Source organism: Molothrus aeneus, chromosome 11, assembly GCF_037042795.1.
Source record: "Molothrus aeneus isolate 106 chromosome 11, BPBGC_Maene_1.0, whole genome shotgun sequence".
Classification (NCBI taxonomy): domain Eukaryota; kingdom Metazoa; phylum Chordata; class Aves; order Passeriformes; family Icteridae; genus Molothrus; species Molothrus aeneus.
The window spans coordinates 17377748-17394037 of NC_089656.1; the positions used below are offsets into that span (position 1 = coordinate 17377748).

Below are 16290 nucleotides of genomic sequence, written 5' to 3' on the forward strand. Positions count from 1 at the left end.
GGTGGCTGGGTGGGAGGCTGGGAGCAGCCCAAGGCCAACCCTCCACTCTTGCTTTGGTAAATTGTGCCTCTCATCTCTTTTTGTGCCTTATTCTGTTTGAATGCTTGAGATTTTGGCGTTGTTTAATTGTTAATCCAACCCATCTCACCAATATTCATCATAAAATGAAGTTGTAAATTCTGGAATCGGTGATGATTCTTTTTCCCTGTGGTGTTCTGCTTTGGGATTGAATCCCAAGGAATGCCCAGAAAGGAAGGATCTCCATGAGGTCCTCTGGCAGCCCTGTCTTCATGTTGTTCTGCCTGGAGAGAAATATTTTGATGAAAAATTGATAAATTTGATGAAAAGGATTTCTGTGTTACTTGCCAGGAGTGTTGAGTGGCCACCCACCATGAGACTGTTCCTGTGCTTTAGGACCAGTTATAGAAATTTCACAGTCAGGAAGAGTTTAGGGATTGGCCACAAGAGACTCTGGGATCGTTTCTCTTCCTTTAAAAAAAATGCCCCAGTACTAGAAGTGTATGCAGTGAATTGAAACAATTATGTCAAGTGTTTTATTTTGTAGTAAAACTCCATTGTTGTTGATTTTATGTAGCTGGTATCACTGTCTGTAGTTTTGTCTGAAATTGTAATGCAGTTTTTAAAGATCCAGGGGAAGTGAAATGTAAAATAGAAATAGTGAGAGCATACAGGTAAATGAAAAGTCTGCAGCAGCAGTAACTCTGGGAGAAGGTAGGGAATACAAAACAGGTTGTCTGCAGAAAAACCTTTCACATGCAAATATATTGTTCAGAGATGTCAAAACCTGAAAAGTTCATTTAGCAATTGCAAGTTTGTGGTGAAGATCTCTTACTGATATAGCTGGTAGTTAAATCACTAATATTTTATCCATTTTTTGTGCAAAATTACTCAGAGAAGAAATTTGAGACAAAGTCTCAAATCTTTGTGCTTTAGGAACATTTTCCTCTTTATGCCAGCTTTCCTAAATATTTTAAACTTTCCATGTAAAGTGAAACAGGATTATTGACAGCTACTGTTCAATTAAAATTCTCACAATCCTTAGATACAGAGCAGCTCATGGACTGTGTGACGATCCTGGCAGTAGGAAATGTTGGAGTTCAGTTTTTCAGTTTTATAAAACTTTTGCAGTAGCCTGGGGCTGAATATTCTGTAAACAACCAGTGCTGAGCCTAAAGATGTACTGGGTATCTGAAAGCACTTTGCCACAGAAGAGCCTTTGGAGGTGCTGGGCTGTGATGAGGAGCACAATGAGGTCTCTACTGCCCCTGCTGAGTTTGTGGAACTGGGATGTGCATTTGATTGGAGCGATCGCAAAAGGCTCATGTCCAAAGTGTTTTATTTATCTGCCACCCGTTAGACTGGTCAAAGCCTCTTCACCTTTCTTTCTTTCATTCTTACATTTCTTTATGAAGAAGAATAAAAAAAAAATAGAATTTCTTTGACAGTTTTTTTCCTTTGATAGACATTTCTTCCCAAATCTGTAGACAAGCCAATAACATAAAGATATCTGAAGCTTGTGTTCCAAAGTGGATACTTACAATATGTTTTTTCTTTTTGTTTTCTTTCACCTCCAGTGAAATTTGATGACTGCCAGGGGAACAACAAATTGAACTTTGAAGTTTCTAACCCAGACTTTAGAGTGGAACTCGATGGGAATTTGGTTGCACTCAAGAATGTATCAGAAGTTGGCAAAGCCCTGTTTGTGCACGCGCGGTCGGAGCACGCCGAGGATATGGCAGAAATCTTTATTCTTGAAGCAAATGAAAAACGTGGTGCATTAAAGGTAAGAGAAATACCAAAGATTAAAAAAAAAAAAAACGGCCAAGGAGATGAGGAGATACTGCTGTTAAATATTTACATGTGTCATCTAGGATTGTAGGCAATTTTAATCTGTTAGCAGAGATCAAAATCAGTCTTCAAAGCAGATATTGCTGTAACATTTTAGCTCTTGGTTTAATTTGTGATGCAGATTTCCTGGGTTGTGGAAGATGTATTACATCTTCAGGTGTGGATGCTAAACATTCATAAAGATTTTATTCAAATGAAAGAGTCCAAGTATGAAAATTGACTGCTTTTTCCAATGTGTGTTATGCCAGGTAATCACAGTTTGGCCACAACTAAAAATGGAAAATCATAGTTTAAATGTGTAATTTAGAATTTACAGAACCTTCATGTTTTGCTCCAAGTCTAAGTACGTGGGAATGAATTCTGTGAAATTTGAATTTTCATATTGGTCTGCTTATCTGACATTGTTAGGTGGTAAACTGCTTAAACATCTGCACACAAACAGTGACACACATTTACACTCTGTCTCTGTACCCTGTTGATTTTTGTTCTGCTCTGTCCATTGAATATTTTGTCCTTTCTTTCCCTCTCCTGAATTTTAGTGTAAAACAAACCTCATCCTTAGGGGTATAAAGCACTTCAGAAATTGAATTGAATAATTATAAATTGAATTATTTACTTTACACCTCTACAAGTAACAAAAGGAGATGTGAGATAGCTTTCACTTCTGTGTCCTGGCATTTAGGAGAGAGGCAGGCAAGGCAGTGGCTCGCTAGGTAATTAAGCCTGGTACCTTTCCAAACCTATAATTTCACAGAAGTATAAAGAAACTTTGATAAAAATGACTGATCTGCTGTCTTGATTTGGTATTTAGACACTCAATTGCCAGCATTCACATTCCCAACAACATATTAGTATAACTTAAGTCTTCCACTATAAAAACAAATTATCTTGAGGAGAAAGGTTGAGCAACCTTCTGGAAGTCGGTGGCTGAGGAAAGGTTTTGCTCTGCACTTTAAGCAGCACACCATGTGAATATGGATTGCCAGCAGGAGAGAAAGAACCAGAATGTGTAACTGCAGAAAGCTGATCAGAACACTGAAATGGAATTTAATTTTATTTAAATATGCCGTTTCTTCACAAAATTAAATTTTAACACTGTCATACTCGAGGGAGTCTCTTACATGGAGGAGCTGTGAGTTTAGGACTACAGAGAGCCAAGTTCAGAGTAGGAAAGCTACACTTGAGGAGCAAGCTGGGCACTTGGCTGTCCTGTGCCTCAGACTAGCAAGCCTTGTTCCTTCTGGTGCATTCACAAGAATGTTCAAATGGTTTTATTTTGAAACCTTAGGAGCAGTTTCAAAATGGGGATGATCATTCTCTGGTTAGAAGTTACTAAAACCACTGAGGAGGTAGAGACGTCTCTGACAGGAGGTCTGGAGTTAAACTTCAAGGGATTGGTTTATGTGTGAAGATCTGACTCTCTGAGAATCACATTCTGAAGATTTATTCTGGTTTTCTTAGAGAAGCAGCCCTTCCATATCTATGAGGAGAGATATTCTATGGAAGTTGCAATCTAGGGGAGATCTTGTCAGATATTCTATGAAGTTGCAATCTAGGGGAAATCTTATCAGATATTCTATGGAAGTCACAGTCTAGGGGAAATCTTGTCAGATATTCTATGGAAGTTACAATCTAGGGGAGATCTTGTCAGATATTCTATGGAAGTTACAATCTAGGGGAGATCTTGTCTCGTGAGCAGGAGTTACAGGATGCGTTTTTGCACAGACTATGACAAGCTCTGCCAGCAACCTTTTGTCTTTATGTCCTGTTTGGGTTTTGGGGAGTCTCCCCTCAGAATGTTCCAGCAATATTAATTGATGTCTAGTGTTGAAATTTCTCTTCAGACTCCATTTGAAAGTCAGGGCTGCTTTGGCCCCACTCCTGGATTCTGTTCCAACCACTTTGTGTTGTTTCAGAGAGAGAAAACCAGTCTAAATCAGGCAACTTCTGCCACTTGCCAACCTTTCCTCACAGGTGACAATATCACAGCAACATCTCAACGTTCATTCATCACCTCTTTCTGGATTTTGATATTCAGCCCATAAGCAGCTGATTACCCATTTCAGGTGGGATTTAGTGTCTGCAATGCCATTGTGAGTTACACGATGCCTTAATGTGTCCTGGGAAATCCATCTAGTGAGAATCACCCCCTTTCAAGGGAATATAAAAATCTCTGGGGCTGACTGTCCTGCTCTGCCCTCACCCAGTCCTCTGTAGCTGTTAAATCAATATGTCTTCCCAACCTTTTTTATCTATTTGCCTATTTTAAACACCACACAGACAGTGTTGTCTTTCTGTTTGTCATACTTGAGAAGGATATAAAGACTGCAGCGTCCTATCTAAAGTGATTTTATGATAAATTTGAACTTAATCCTGTACTTTTGCAGTTTAAATGTGTCAGCACGGAAACAGCAGAACTGCTCCATCTGTTTATGCAAGGAGCCTTGGCTAAGAAATGCTCAGATGGAACCTCAGTAATTCAGCATAATTTTGTGGGGTTAAGATGAGCACATTCTGGAGCAGAGCTTAGCATTCAGTACTTGGAGAACTGTACCTTGTCTAATTAGGGGATAAGTAGTTCTTAAGTATTTCCCCACTGCCAGCAACTGCCATTTCTTTTCTGAAAGCATGTAACCTACATCTGTGAAATCCCATTGTTAATGTTGCTAATTGCAGATTCCCAACGTGTTTGGGAATGGCTCTCAACAATGATTTCTGATGTGCTGACTGGCACTCGGAGCCTAGGAACAGAGAGTAGCTCCTAAAACTTTCTGATTGCTACCGACCATACTTTGGATGAATATGGAAATTATTTAGGGGTGCAATCTGGAGTGTGCAGAAAAGCTTTTGGTATTCTGCTGGTGAAGGGGTGCAGTTCTTGCCTGGAAAGATGGGGGATGATTCCAGCTGGCTCACTGATCCATCCTATGTGATTAACTAAATTAACTTCACGGCCAGAGTGAGTGGCTGCTGGAATATCACTTAGTATTTAACTGTTATTTGCATCTGAAGGGCCTGTTTTCCTCCTCTTCTGCCAGAAGCACAATAGACCTGCAGAGCCTGCAGCTTTCCATCCAGGGGTGGCCATGGCTGCAATATGGGCAGAGGTGGTTCCTCAGCCATGAGCCAGCTTGGCCATGGTCACACAATCTCCTGCAGGGGCAGACACTGCGTTGCTGCTTTCCCTGATGTCTGCACGTCTAACATACCCCAAACCCCATCAACCTCTGCTACAGATATTCATACATGCAGAAATCCCTCCATCAGATTCCACACTGGATTCCAGATCACACTCCAGCTGGAATTGGTTTCTGCAGCCTGCTGGATGTGCCTCCTCCCTCCAGTGATTTTGGATAGATGTACCAGTCTCTGTCTGTCTTGACAGAGAGGAATATTCCCAAAAAATCTTCCTTCATTTCTGAGAGACTTTTGAATGTGAGTGCACAGAAGAGCCTGTGACAGGTGGAACAGTTAACTCTTTAATAGTTATGTGCCTGTACACCCTTGGAGCCTGAGGCAATCAGTGGTCAGTGAAAAAGAGGAATTCTACAGGCATTCCCCATGGAGCAGTGCTGGTGAGCAATGGAACATTCCTGTCAGGAATGCTGCTCACTTCCAAAAAATTTAGAAAGGTTTATTAAAACCTTATCAAAAACACAACAGAAGACTGAATAGAGAAAAAATTACGACCCCAGGAGCAGGCGATTTTCCCCACCATGTGCTCACCCACACAATGGAGGTTTCACCTTTTAACCCTTTAGCCCTTCCCAAAATTCTGTCCATTGACTCCTTCCTCTCTGTCCAGTGGTAGAAATCACTTCCTTGAATCTTTTCTGGAGGTCAGGTGCTGCCATAGTAATGAGCCAACCCTCCCAATTGTCCCAAACCCAGGCCACTCCCTGATAACAGCACAAGGGGAATAAAACACAACTAAAAAACTGTAAAACTTCTCTTAACATACATACATGATATTTGCCTTTTAATTGTGAGAGCCAACCATCCAATAACTCATCTATCACATTCCCCATGGAGCAGTGTTGGGATGTGCCTTGCCCTGCCTGTGCCCTGCTCTGACAGTGTTTGCTTGATGCCCTCTCACACAGTCAGGACTGGAGTGCTTGGGGATATTAAGAAAAAAGAGACCTGGAAATGTTTTGATTGTCCCAGAATTCCCCAAATGAACTTTGGATTCATTCTGAATAATTCAGAGAATTGCTAAGCCTCAAATCCCTAATGGAAAAATAAATCACTCCTAAACCCTAGTTGAGGAGAAAATGGCTGAGCCAATGACTGGCAGCATTCTCTTCATTTTTTTAACTTGTGTCTTGTCCAATGCTTGATCCGTGCTTTGTTTTATGGAGAAAGTAGGACAACTGAAAGTTGGAAATTTCGTCTTATCTGAACATGTGTCCAGACATTAGAGGATTTATGTATTTATTGAAAGAGACAGGTTTTGTGGAAGGCAGAAAGCGTTGCCAGGCTTTTCTAAAGCCTCATAATAAATGGTGAATTGCAAAAGGTGGCAAGCTGAGACTTGAACTTTGTCCTCCAAGGCTAAATAAAATGGTGTCTGCTGGTCCTGGTCCCCCTCTGAAATCTAGTGCTGGTTTTAATGAACATCCCCTCAGTGTACTGAGAGCTAAAAGGAAACCTTGGGACACAATCTGTCTCTGCCTCTCTGTGTTGGCAGCGTTTATTTTTTTTTCCTTCCCCACAGCAAAGGGAGTTATTTAGAACTTTTATTTGCTACACCATTACAGACACAGGGTGAGGGGTGGAGGGGAGTGAGATATCAAGAGTCTGGCACCAGAGCAGATAAGAGGGCAGGCAGATATTCAGAAATTCCAGGCTGGTAGTAACTTCACTGCATGATGCTCAGCAGTCTTCCATACAGAAGGATGAAATGATTAAATAGAAACTGTCAAACCCTCAGGACACATTTCAGGCACTGGATAGAAAAGGAACAGGAGAAAGAAAAGAAGAGATAAGGGTGAGGAGCACACCCAGAGACAGCATGTTGTAGACCAAGTGTAAAGCCATCTCCAGCAGCAGCTCAGACTGAAGGAAATGAAGTTGCCCCAGTGCTGCTACTTTGTCCAGTGCACTTTGTACCAGCCAGGGGCTGGGCAGAAGCTGCTGCTTTTTTCCCCTTTGTCAAATCACTGCTTTTCCCAATGCCAGCACTCAGCTGTGTTTGTTACAGCAGTCACAGAGCCTCAGCAGCCTGGCTGGAAACTTCCCTGCAGACCCAAATTCTCATTCCTACCAAGCCTCTGCCTTTTGTGCAAGTTGCTTTCTGCCTGTGCATGTTTCCTAAAGTATCAAACAGAAATAATGAAACTAAGCTCCTTGGATTTAAACCTTAGCATTTCTTGTTTGTGTCTTGCTCTCTGCTTATCCCCACAGGATAGAGATTGCAAATATTATGGATATGAGATAAAAAGTGCCTAGAGCCTTAAATCCTACATGTATGGCTTTCTGCCTTAGAAAGATGATAACGGATCAATAATCTTATTATGAATCAGGATTCTCTCACAGCAGAAAATATTCAGGCAAGGAAGTGTGAATAGTTGAATTTAGTCATCTGGCAATTCAATAAGTTATTTGGAAAATAAGATCAAGAATCAGCCTCTCTGATATAGCAGGCAATCGTTCCCATTAACGTATATTAGCATTTTTCTGTTCGGAACAGAATTCCAAATAGGCTGAAAATGACTGTGCAGAGGTATGGAGATGGACTCTCATATGAGATATTGACAAACAGGCTCCAAGAGCTCCATGTTATTAGATTTTGCATATAGCAGTTGCAGCAGAAAGGGATGCACTGCATAAATAAAATACCATATTTTGCATTTAATTTTAGAGGCACAAAATAGAATAAGTCACGGGGGGTGCATCAATACCTATGATACGTTTGAGTTATTATACTGATCAAAACTGTGTACAGAACACCATTTCCAGAAAAGCTGAGGAGATCCCTTGCCTTCAGACATGAAAGTGTCCTCCAGGCATATAAAGAAGGATTTTCTTAAAGATCAAACAACAAAAAAAGTCATTTTCTCACTGTTGTGTTCAGTTTGGCAGAAAGTTTAACATATTAACATTCTCCTAGCCATTAAGTTATTAAGTTGTTATCACTCCTGTTACTTTTGTTATCACACTGCAAACACATATTGACTTGGAATTCATGCATCAAAAGCTGAGGTAAAAGTGATCTTAGAATTTAATACCTGTGTATTGGTGGCATTTTTGTAAATGACTTTGCCGTGCTATAATCACCACTGAATAGATATTTTTTTTTCTTTTAAAGTCTGCAATGCTACTTTTAGGATTGCACAAAATACATCTCAATTAATGTCAATGAAAGCAAGAGCTTGTTCTTATCAATGGGTCATTCTCTAGTGTCATTTAGCTGCCTTTTAAACGATATTTTTATAAAAATCCTCTGTGCAGACCACTTGCTGTCACAGAAACAACAAAGAGCTCCTTTTATATCAGAAATCTCCTCAACCTCTCTTTTCCACAGAAATTCCAGTCACCTATTTTCCCTTTTTATGCCTCAGCCTGATCCAGAAGCTGCTGAAATGATCAGATTCCAGAGGGTTTCAGCTGAAGCCCTGGGAGCAGGAGCTGTGCCTGGCAGTGCTGTGGCTCCCCTGCCCCTTTGCTGGGCAGTTTTTGGGTGTCCCACAGAGCAGCTCTGCTTTGAGGGACACCCACATTTCTGCAGCCTCCCCTCACCTCCGGTGCCAGGCTTGTGCTTCCTCAGGCCTGCACTGAATTTCCCCTTCCCCAGAGCCAAGGAAATGCAGGTTTCATATACACTGGCTTTGGAGTTTGCTCTGACAAAGATCCATTTATCTGAGAATTATTATGGTGCCAAGAGATGTGGCAGTTGCCATAGCAACAATTACATATTGTGTTGAATACCAGAGTAAATGCTATAAAGAACAGGAGCCACTGGTGGTTTTCATTAATTTAATGTTCCTTTTTTGGACAAAGTGTGACTCATAAGTTTATTCACTGTGTGTGTAAGTGCCTAGATCAAATGTGTGGGCTCGCTTTCCTCCTCTTTCCCTCAGTGTGCAACTTCTGCATGTAAATGAGAAGTACTTGGTTATTTAAGGAGAGAAAAATGGTCTTATAGACTGGAAACATGAATAATTGCCTGTGAAACAAGAAGGTGTTAACTTCCCTGAGTGTTCAGTGCCTCTCTGTGAGTAATCTACATTCAGATTCCATGTGAGCCAGGGTGTAGTTATCCAGGAAAAGGCACTTTGTGCTCCTCAGTAGCAAGGAGGGCTAAGAACTGAATGTGTTTAGCAGTGATTCAAAGGTGAAATTAGATTATTTTTGAGACAAACACAGACCTTGTTAACGATTTCAAATTATTTAGAGACTAACGTGAAATGACAGGCAAAATTCTTTGCAATGAATGTATTTTATTAAAAACCAGTTACAAACAGATTTCCTTTCAGCCCTGAGCTGCATTTAGGCTGCTCAGTTGGTTCTCCCTGCTGCAACAGGTACCATTTCACTATGGCTTGATGTGCTTCTGGTGGAAACTTCAGGTTTTGGTGGAAACTGAACCAGATGCAGTTCTAGAATTGCACCAATTTTACTCTGTTTTCTTTTAAAACACACTGAGGTCTTATCCTTCATCCATAAGAACTCATGGCAAAGCTTCCACAAACCCTAATGAGAGCACTTGCTCAAGGTTTGCTAAAGTCTTGTATTTGAACTAAAATTTATTCTGGCACATAGTGCTAAGAAAATACCTATTTACTTCTTGTGATTAAAACATTTTATGAGAGTTTGAATGATGGATTAATTATCTGTAGATGTTTTGAATTTAATTAGCTTCTCTTTATGATTTCTACATTAACTGTCCTTTATCCATAAAAAGAAAGAATCCACTAAATGTTGTGGATCAGTGATAAACCATCATGCATTAGCATATAATTATTTTTTCCAGTATTTTTCATTGTGAGTGTGGCCTGGAAGTATTCTGGAACAGACAAAACTGTGCCAACCCTATGCCTTAATCTTCAGAGATTGATGGAATTCTGTGGAAACTCGTGCCAAAAGTGTGGGGAACATTTAAAGAAACCTTTTGTGAAAGGTTTAAATTTAAAATTCATGTAGTAAATGAGGATATAAGTAAGAAAGCAAGAGGCTAAGCATGATTTAGTAGAACATTAGGCGAGATCGTAAAGGATAAGTAGATTTCTCTTAGGATACGTAATATCTTTCATTTCTAAAGTGGCTTTCATCCTGTAAGATCCTCAAAGTGCAACTGTTAAGTACATGGGGACAGAATGTGTGTGTGCCTGTCTTAATACAAACATCTCTAAAAAGAGGCATTTGCATAGATATCTTTATTTTTGATACTTATTTCATAATAGTTTTCACATCAGGGTAGGAACAGAGTCTTCTTAAACGAGGGATTAGGGAAAAGGAGCTGGCAATTTTGATATGGTATCAGAATTGCCATGACAGCCTTAATGTCCTCAAATCCATCATGAAAAAGAGATGTTACAGAAACCAGGAGAATGTGTGCAACTGAGGGTAGAGAAGAAAAATTGTCCATTTATTCCACGGTTGTTCTGTCATCCAGCACCAGGAACGATGCAGTTGGTGCACCACAACTACCCCAGACCCACCCGGGAGCTCTCTGATTTATTAAGGAACAGAGACAGTTCCAAGAGGAGATCAAACTGAGTTGTGCCCAAAACTAAGCTCAAGCTTTTTTGGGTTTTTTTGCTTGGGTCAGAGACACAAAATCTTGCTGGTGTTTCCCACTATCTGCTTCTCCCTCAGCTTCCAGAGGCAGCATGGATTTGAGAGCCATCATCAGAGAAATTATTGACATGAAAAGATGATTCCCTGAGGAAGAGTTTAGCAATTTCTCTCATTGGACACATCAATAAGGATCTCTAATGATTGTCCCAATGTTTCCATGCTGATTTTCACAATCCTAAAGGAACATTTATTATGGTTGTTACAGTAACACCCATCTCAGCACACATCTTACACATCTTAAACATTTAATGGGGCATCACAGGATAAAAATCTACGTTTTTCCTCCCCCAAGAATTGATTCTGCCATTGCAAGAACAGATTGCTTCTTTTGGACCTAAAATTCCTTATTTGTTGATCATTACAGTTTTGAGGCTTTTATGGTTATTTTTTTTCATCTTACTTTACAGCTAGTTTTTTTTTTTAATACCTAGAATAACTTGGCAACTTGAAGAATGTAAGAGTTAAAGCTTAGAGCAATTTGGTGTCTTCATAATAAACAACTCTGCTAATGCTTGCAGTCATCTTGGAGTTATTAATCATCCATCCCCTCACTTATTTCAACACCAAATCCAACTGAATAACCTTTGCATTAAGCAGTTCATCTGTCTGAGAAAAAAAAAAAATAGTTTTGCTACTTGGTTTATACAGTTTCTCACTGAGAGGGCACCTGGGGTTGTGATTGCACAGGAAGAAAGTGCAAATCTAAAATCTCTCTGATGGTACCAATGGTGTTGCAGAATATTTGATGTGGCCAGGTAATGTCAAGGCGGTGTGGATGGACTGGTTTGGTTTGGTTCGTCTCAAAAAGGGTCAAATGTGTGACATGACCTGTGTATTTATAAATGAAAGCTTGGAGTCTTATTTTTGTGTGTGGATTTCAGATCAGACATCTCTCCTGTGAATGTATAAATGATCAGATTTTATGGAGCTTTAAGGGCTCTGCTAATAAGGAGCATCACAGACTTCAGCATTTTCATTCTCTCCTGATGGACAAAATCTTTTCAGAACTACTAGAACAAGTGTGCAAAATATATCCATCAGATGAAGATTTACAGCTTGCAGACCTATTGATGATAATCTATGAGCTATTAAAAACCATAAAAATCCAATTTATCTTTCTTTAGTTCTTCTAGAACCCATCTGATGCCGTGTGTTAAATTACTAAATGTTTGCTGGGCTTTTATTACAGTATTGAACACTGTTGCACTGTAGAAAGTTTTATCCTCTAATCACCAGGGGAAAGGTGATAGTATAAGCTGTGTTTTTTTAAAATCTGGAAGACCAAACCAAACTTTCATTTTCAGATATTGGCACAGAAATTTTTTGTCCAGGGGTTTCGATGGTGTGATCCCATGAAGAACTGGGAGATGATGAAGGCTTTATACCTGCACTGATATTAGGGTGCATTGGTATTACCTGAATTTTTGACCAACCAAAAAAAGAATTCCAGCAAGAAATGAGTTCATGTTTGCACTACTAGTGCAGCTTGAAAGGCTGTATCAAAATGCAGAGGGCTCCCTTCAGGCCCAGCAGGGTGGTGATAAGGCAGCACGTCACCTCCCTGCAACAGGGGCCTCAAGTGCTCTCCAGAGCCAGATCGTTTTGATTTGGATATTGTTGAACTCAGGGACAAAAAAAATCCAATAAATACAAAATTCCTGATTGGCTGACAAATACTATGCATTGCAGTTTCTTCTCTGCACAGAGAGAATATTCTCATACCTGTGAGTTTTTCCTTTTCCCTGAAGATGAAGTAAAAATTCAGCTATTTCTGCTTGAAAAGACACTTCTGACTGCTGAAAGATGTGCTGGTGACAAAACCCCTGGTGGGAGGGCCCAGGTTACTCAGGGATTTACTCCAGCCTGGCAGCATCTGCAACAAGAATATTCACAGTAAATCTGTTCTTATTGCTGCCCTTGCTGCAAACTCTCAACTCGTGCTGTAGGCTAAGGTGATTATTACACTAATATTCTGTGTTTGCATGAATCCTGCCAGTCCTTTGCAGCAGAATGGCCTGCTAGAAATAAAAAAAAAAAACTTAGATTGAATTTCTGGTTTGGGATTTCATGATTTGTTTTGGTACTACCTCAGTCAACAGTCATGGACTAATTCAGTTCTGTCATTGATTATATCAAAGCTGAACCTCCAAACTGAGAGGTTCATTGGAATTGCTCATGTGTGTTGTAGTTCCAGCTATGTCTGTGGAAACATGACTGCTATGTCAGCGTGGAATGTCGAGGAGAGACTTTAACACATGTTCTGTTCAGTGCTGACATTGTAGTTTTGTGTTGAGAAGCATAATAGAGATATAGGAATATATATGTGTAGCTTGGGATAAAAATGAGGAACAATATTTGACAATTTTTCAACAAAGTCATGTTCCTGCATGACTTAAAATTGATACAGTTGGCTGTTTTTTCCACTGTGCTTCAATACCAACTGCAATTTGGTGCTAAAAATTTTTAATTGTTTGTCCCACTTTTAGTTTTCAGTGGAGGTGAATTGTTTCAGCAGCAGGTCAAGGGCAAAGCTGGCAGCTCTCAGGCCTCATCCCTCGTGTGGATGTGCAGGGCAGCCTGAGAACCTTTCAGACTTTATTTGCAGACAGCTTCATTCTCTCTGTGCTGCTGTATTTTGTTGCCCTACCGTTGTTTTCTCTCTTTCCCTCCACTCCCAACAACCACCCTTTTGAAGCTGATTTGGTCATTAAAGCCAGACTTGACCCTCAAAATTGACCCTCAAATCAGGAATTCAGGCAGAGGTAAGGAGAGGGGATGTTAAAACTTTAGTTTAAAGATTTAAAGTCAAAGCTGGGGCAGATCTGGCTCTGAATTTGGCTCACACCTATAACACTCAAACTCATCACTCACAAAGCTACACTAGTGTGTGAGCAAGGCTTGCAGCTTTAAGTTACAGGGCTGATGTTAGGCCTGATTATTCACAAAACCGTGTAATTAATCTGTCATAGGAAAACACAGCAAGCATGCACCAAATGCAATCCCCATTAAGTCAACAGGAGTCATTCCACCAGCTTTAATGAGCTTTGAATCCACTCCTCAATCTGCTGTGAGGAGTGTCCAAATCAAAATTTATCTGGGGGTGACCTTGATGTTAATTGTTAGTGCTTCCATGTTGTTTAATTGCCAGGAAAGCTGAAGGCATTAGTGGGACTATCATATGGTATGGTCCTTTCTATTGGATACTATCAGCATCAAGCTGATCTATGTAATATTAATTGTGCATAATGTTAGTGGGTACTCACAGTCTGCCAGTTATATTTTGTGTCTGTGAAACAGAAAAAATACCCTCTTCAGTTATTTTTAATGTCGCTTCTGCCTGAATCCCTGCAAAATTAATGTTTTTTTGATCAAGCAGCTCTTCAGAGGATCTCAGAAGTTTCACATTTATTCAGTGGCTTTTAATCCCAGATTTTGTGTACTGGCTGTAATTACTTTAAAATTATATCTCAAATTTGTAAATAACATAAAGGAGATTCTGTTCAGCCCTATGATGTCTATTAAATTTAACATCTGCCAGAAAAGTTCAATCATCTGTATCCCAAATGGAAATGTTTCCTTCTTTAACATGCCATATTTAATTCAATTAGAGGAAAAACAGGGGGAATACATTAGAAGTACAAAAGGGAAAGGGTTCCTTTAATTTTTGTCTACTAAACAGAAAAGTAGATGGCTTACTTGAGGAACATAATTACTGTAGCTTCCAGTGGTATAAAAATATGGGAGAGTTGTAGTTGGAGGACTGGGGGAGAGAAATTATTATTTTTATTTAATGGCTTTCTGAATTCTTTGTCAGTGCTGGTAATTATTGTGTCTTTTCTTTTTGTTGGCACTCAGTGCATTAGGCTGCACTTACGATCATTTTATTAATGGGAAATATGTTTCTGAATAATTGTGAATTAGATAAGTGGCTTGATTAAAACTCATTCTTTAAAAACTATAAAATGAGAAAATAACGTGAATTAACCTTGAGTCTAGACAGTGGGAAGATAAGACTCTGGTTTCCAGTGAGGGTGTGTGCTTAGGAGAATGAAGGGAGGGCAAGAACCTCCTGCACTGGCATTTCTGCTTCAAAAACTGTGGTTTTAGGAAATACACGCAGGAAAAACAGCAAAAAGCTTCTAGAAGGAAACCCAAGCTGGGCAAAAGGAAGAAGTGTTACTACTGACAATCTTCACTTTGATACCTCTCTGTGTCTGATCCCTGCAGAAGATGGAGTTACTCAACAAGCACATTACAGGTGGGGTTTTGTCTTGGTTTGAAAGGTGTCTGCTAAGGAAGAAATCCAAATGAAAACACCATCTCACACATTTAATCCCAACCTTAACAAAAAAACCCCAAAACAAACAACCAAAAAAATCCACACTTTGGCACCCCATTAGCATCATTGTTATCTAGTCCAAGGAGACTAATTTGTAATCTTCTGATAACAGATTTATATGTGTGAAGTGTATTTTTCAAAAATATCAGTGGAACTGTGATGGAATGCTGAGTTCTGTGAGACTCATTTAGGCAGACATCTCTCTCTTTCTCTAGATATATGTGAATGTGCTACATAGATTTTATCTCAGCTAATAAGCATGAATTATACTTTCTTAAATGCTTCTTCCATTTATCAAGCTTAATGTTGTTTAAAATAGCTGAAAAAAACAACAAAAAAAAGTTTAGAAGATTTTAACTTTCACCATGCTCTAACTTTCACCATGGGATGAGAAATACCTTAATTCACTGTAATAATTGTCTTATAAAAATGGCACACTAAGCATGTTTTTCCACCAGAAATTTTCATTTTGATTCTCAATATTTCATATCTGACACTGCGCTAAACGAGAACACGGCTTAACAGTTGATATTGATTTGCACGTCATTTTTTCATTTCACTTTCCTATTCAAAAGGAATCAGTGCTGACAAGTTAATGAACTCCAGCTACAAATACAGAGATAAGCCATGGGATAGGTTTAGTAGCTGCCTTGTTCTAATTACGAGAGGTTTTCTTTAGGTGGCTGTTTCATGTTCACTACAGGGAAACTGGAATAAAGTGACTGTCAACAAAGCAGACACCTGGAAAAGTGACATAGTACAGGGCTATTTATAGAACCTTTAAGCAGCTCTACATCAATTTATCCCAGTTTTTTTAATATTTACAGGTGGAATACAATTTAAATGATGTACACTGAGTCCTCGAGCTCTATGTTGAGTACTCATAAAACTATACTACTTTATATAATCTATTTTTAAATTAACTTTTTGTATAAATTAATAGGTTTGAACAGTGGTAATAGAGATTAGGACTGTAGAACCAGCTCTCAGAACATTTATTTCCCTGAACTTCTTTGTACACCTTTTGCCCCTGATATACTTTCAATTAATATACCTGGCATCTAAGAAGTTATTCCAAGTTCAGTTTTGTTGTTGCTTTACATGGCCAAATTGGTGAATGTGATTGAATTGGTATTTTGGCTGGTATGTCCTGCTGCTCAGAGATATGAGCTGGGCAAATCTCACTCAGAAATAAAATCCTATTTTGTAGCCTAGGGTAGATTTCTTTAGCCCATACAACTTGAAGCTGCTTCCAGAAGTACAGTAAAACTGTAAAACTG

The 16290-nt window shown here is 39.4% G+C and overlaps 1 protein-coding gene across 2 annotated transcripts in view; it reads left to right on the forward strand.

Annotated features, from left to right (window-relative positions):
* The window catches only part of CDH13 (cadherin 13), a 460254-nt gene that overhangs the window by 156455 nt on the left and 287509 nt on the right, over positions 1 to 16290 (forward strand). For both annotated transcript variants that reach the window (XM_066557779.1, XM_066557778.1), the window contains exon 3: positions 1596 to 1804. In XM_066557779.1, coding sequence (XP_066413876.1) covers positions 1596 to 1804 — 209 coding nt within the window. The remainder of the gene's footprint in view (positions 1 to 1595; positions 1805 to 16290) is intronic.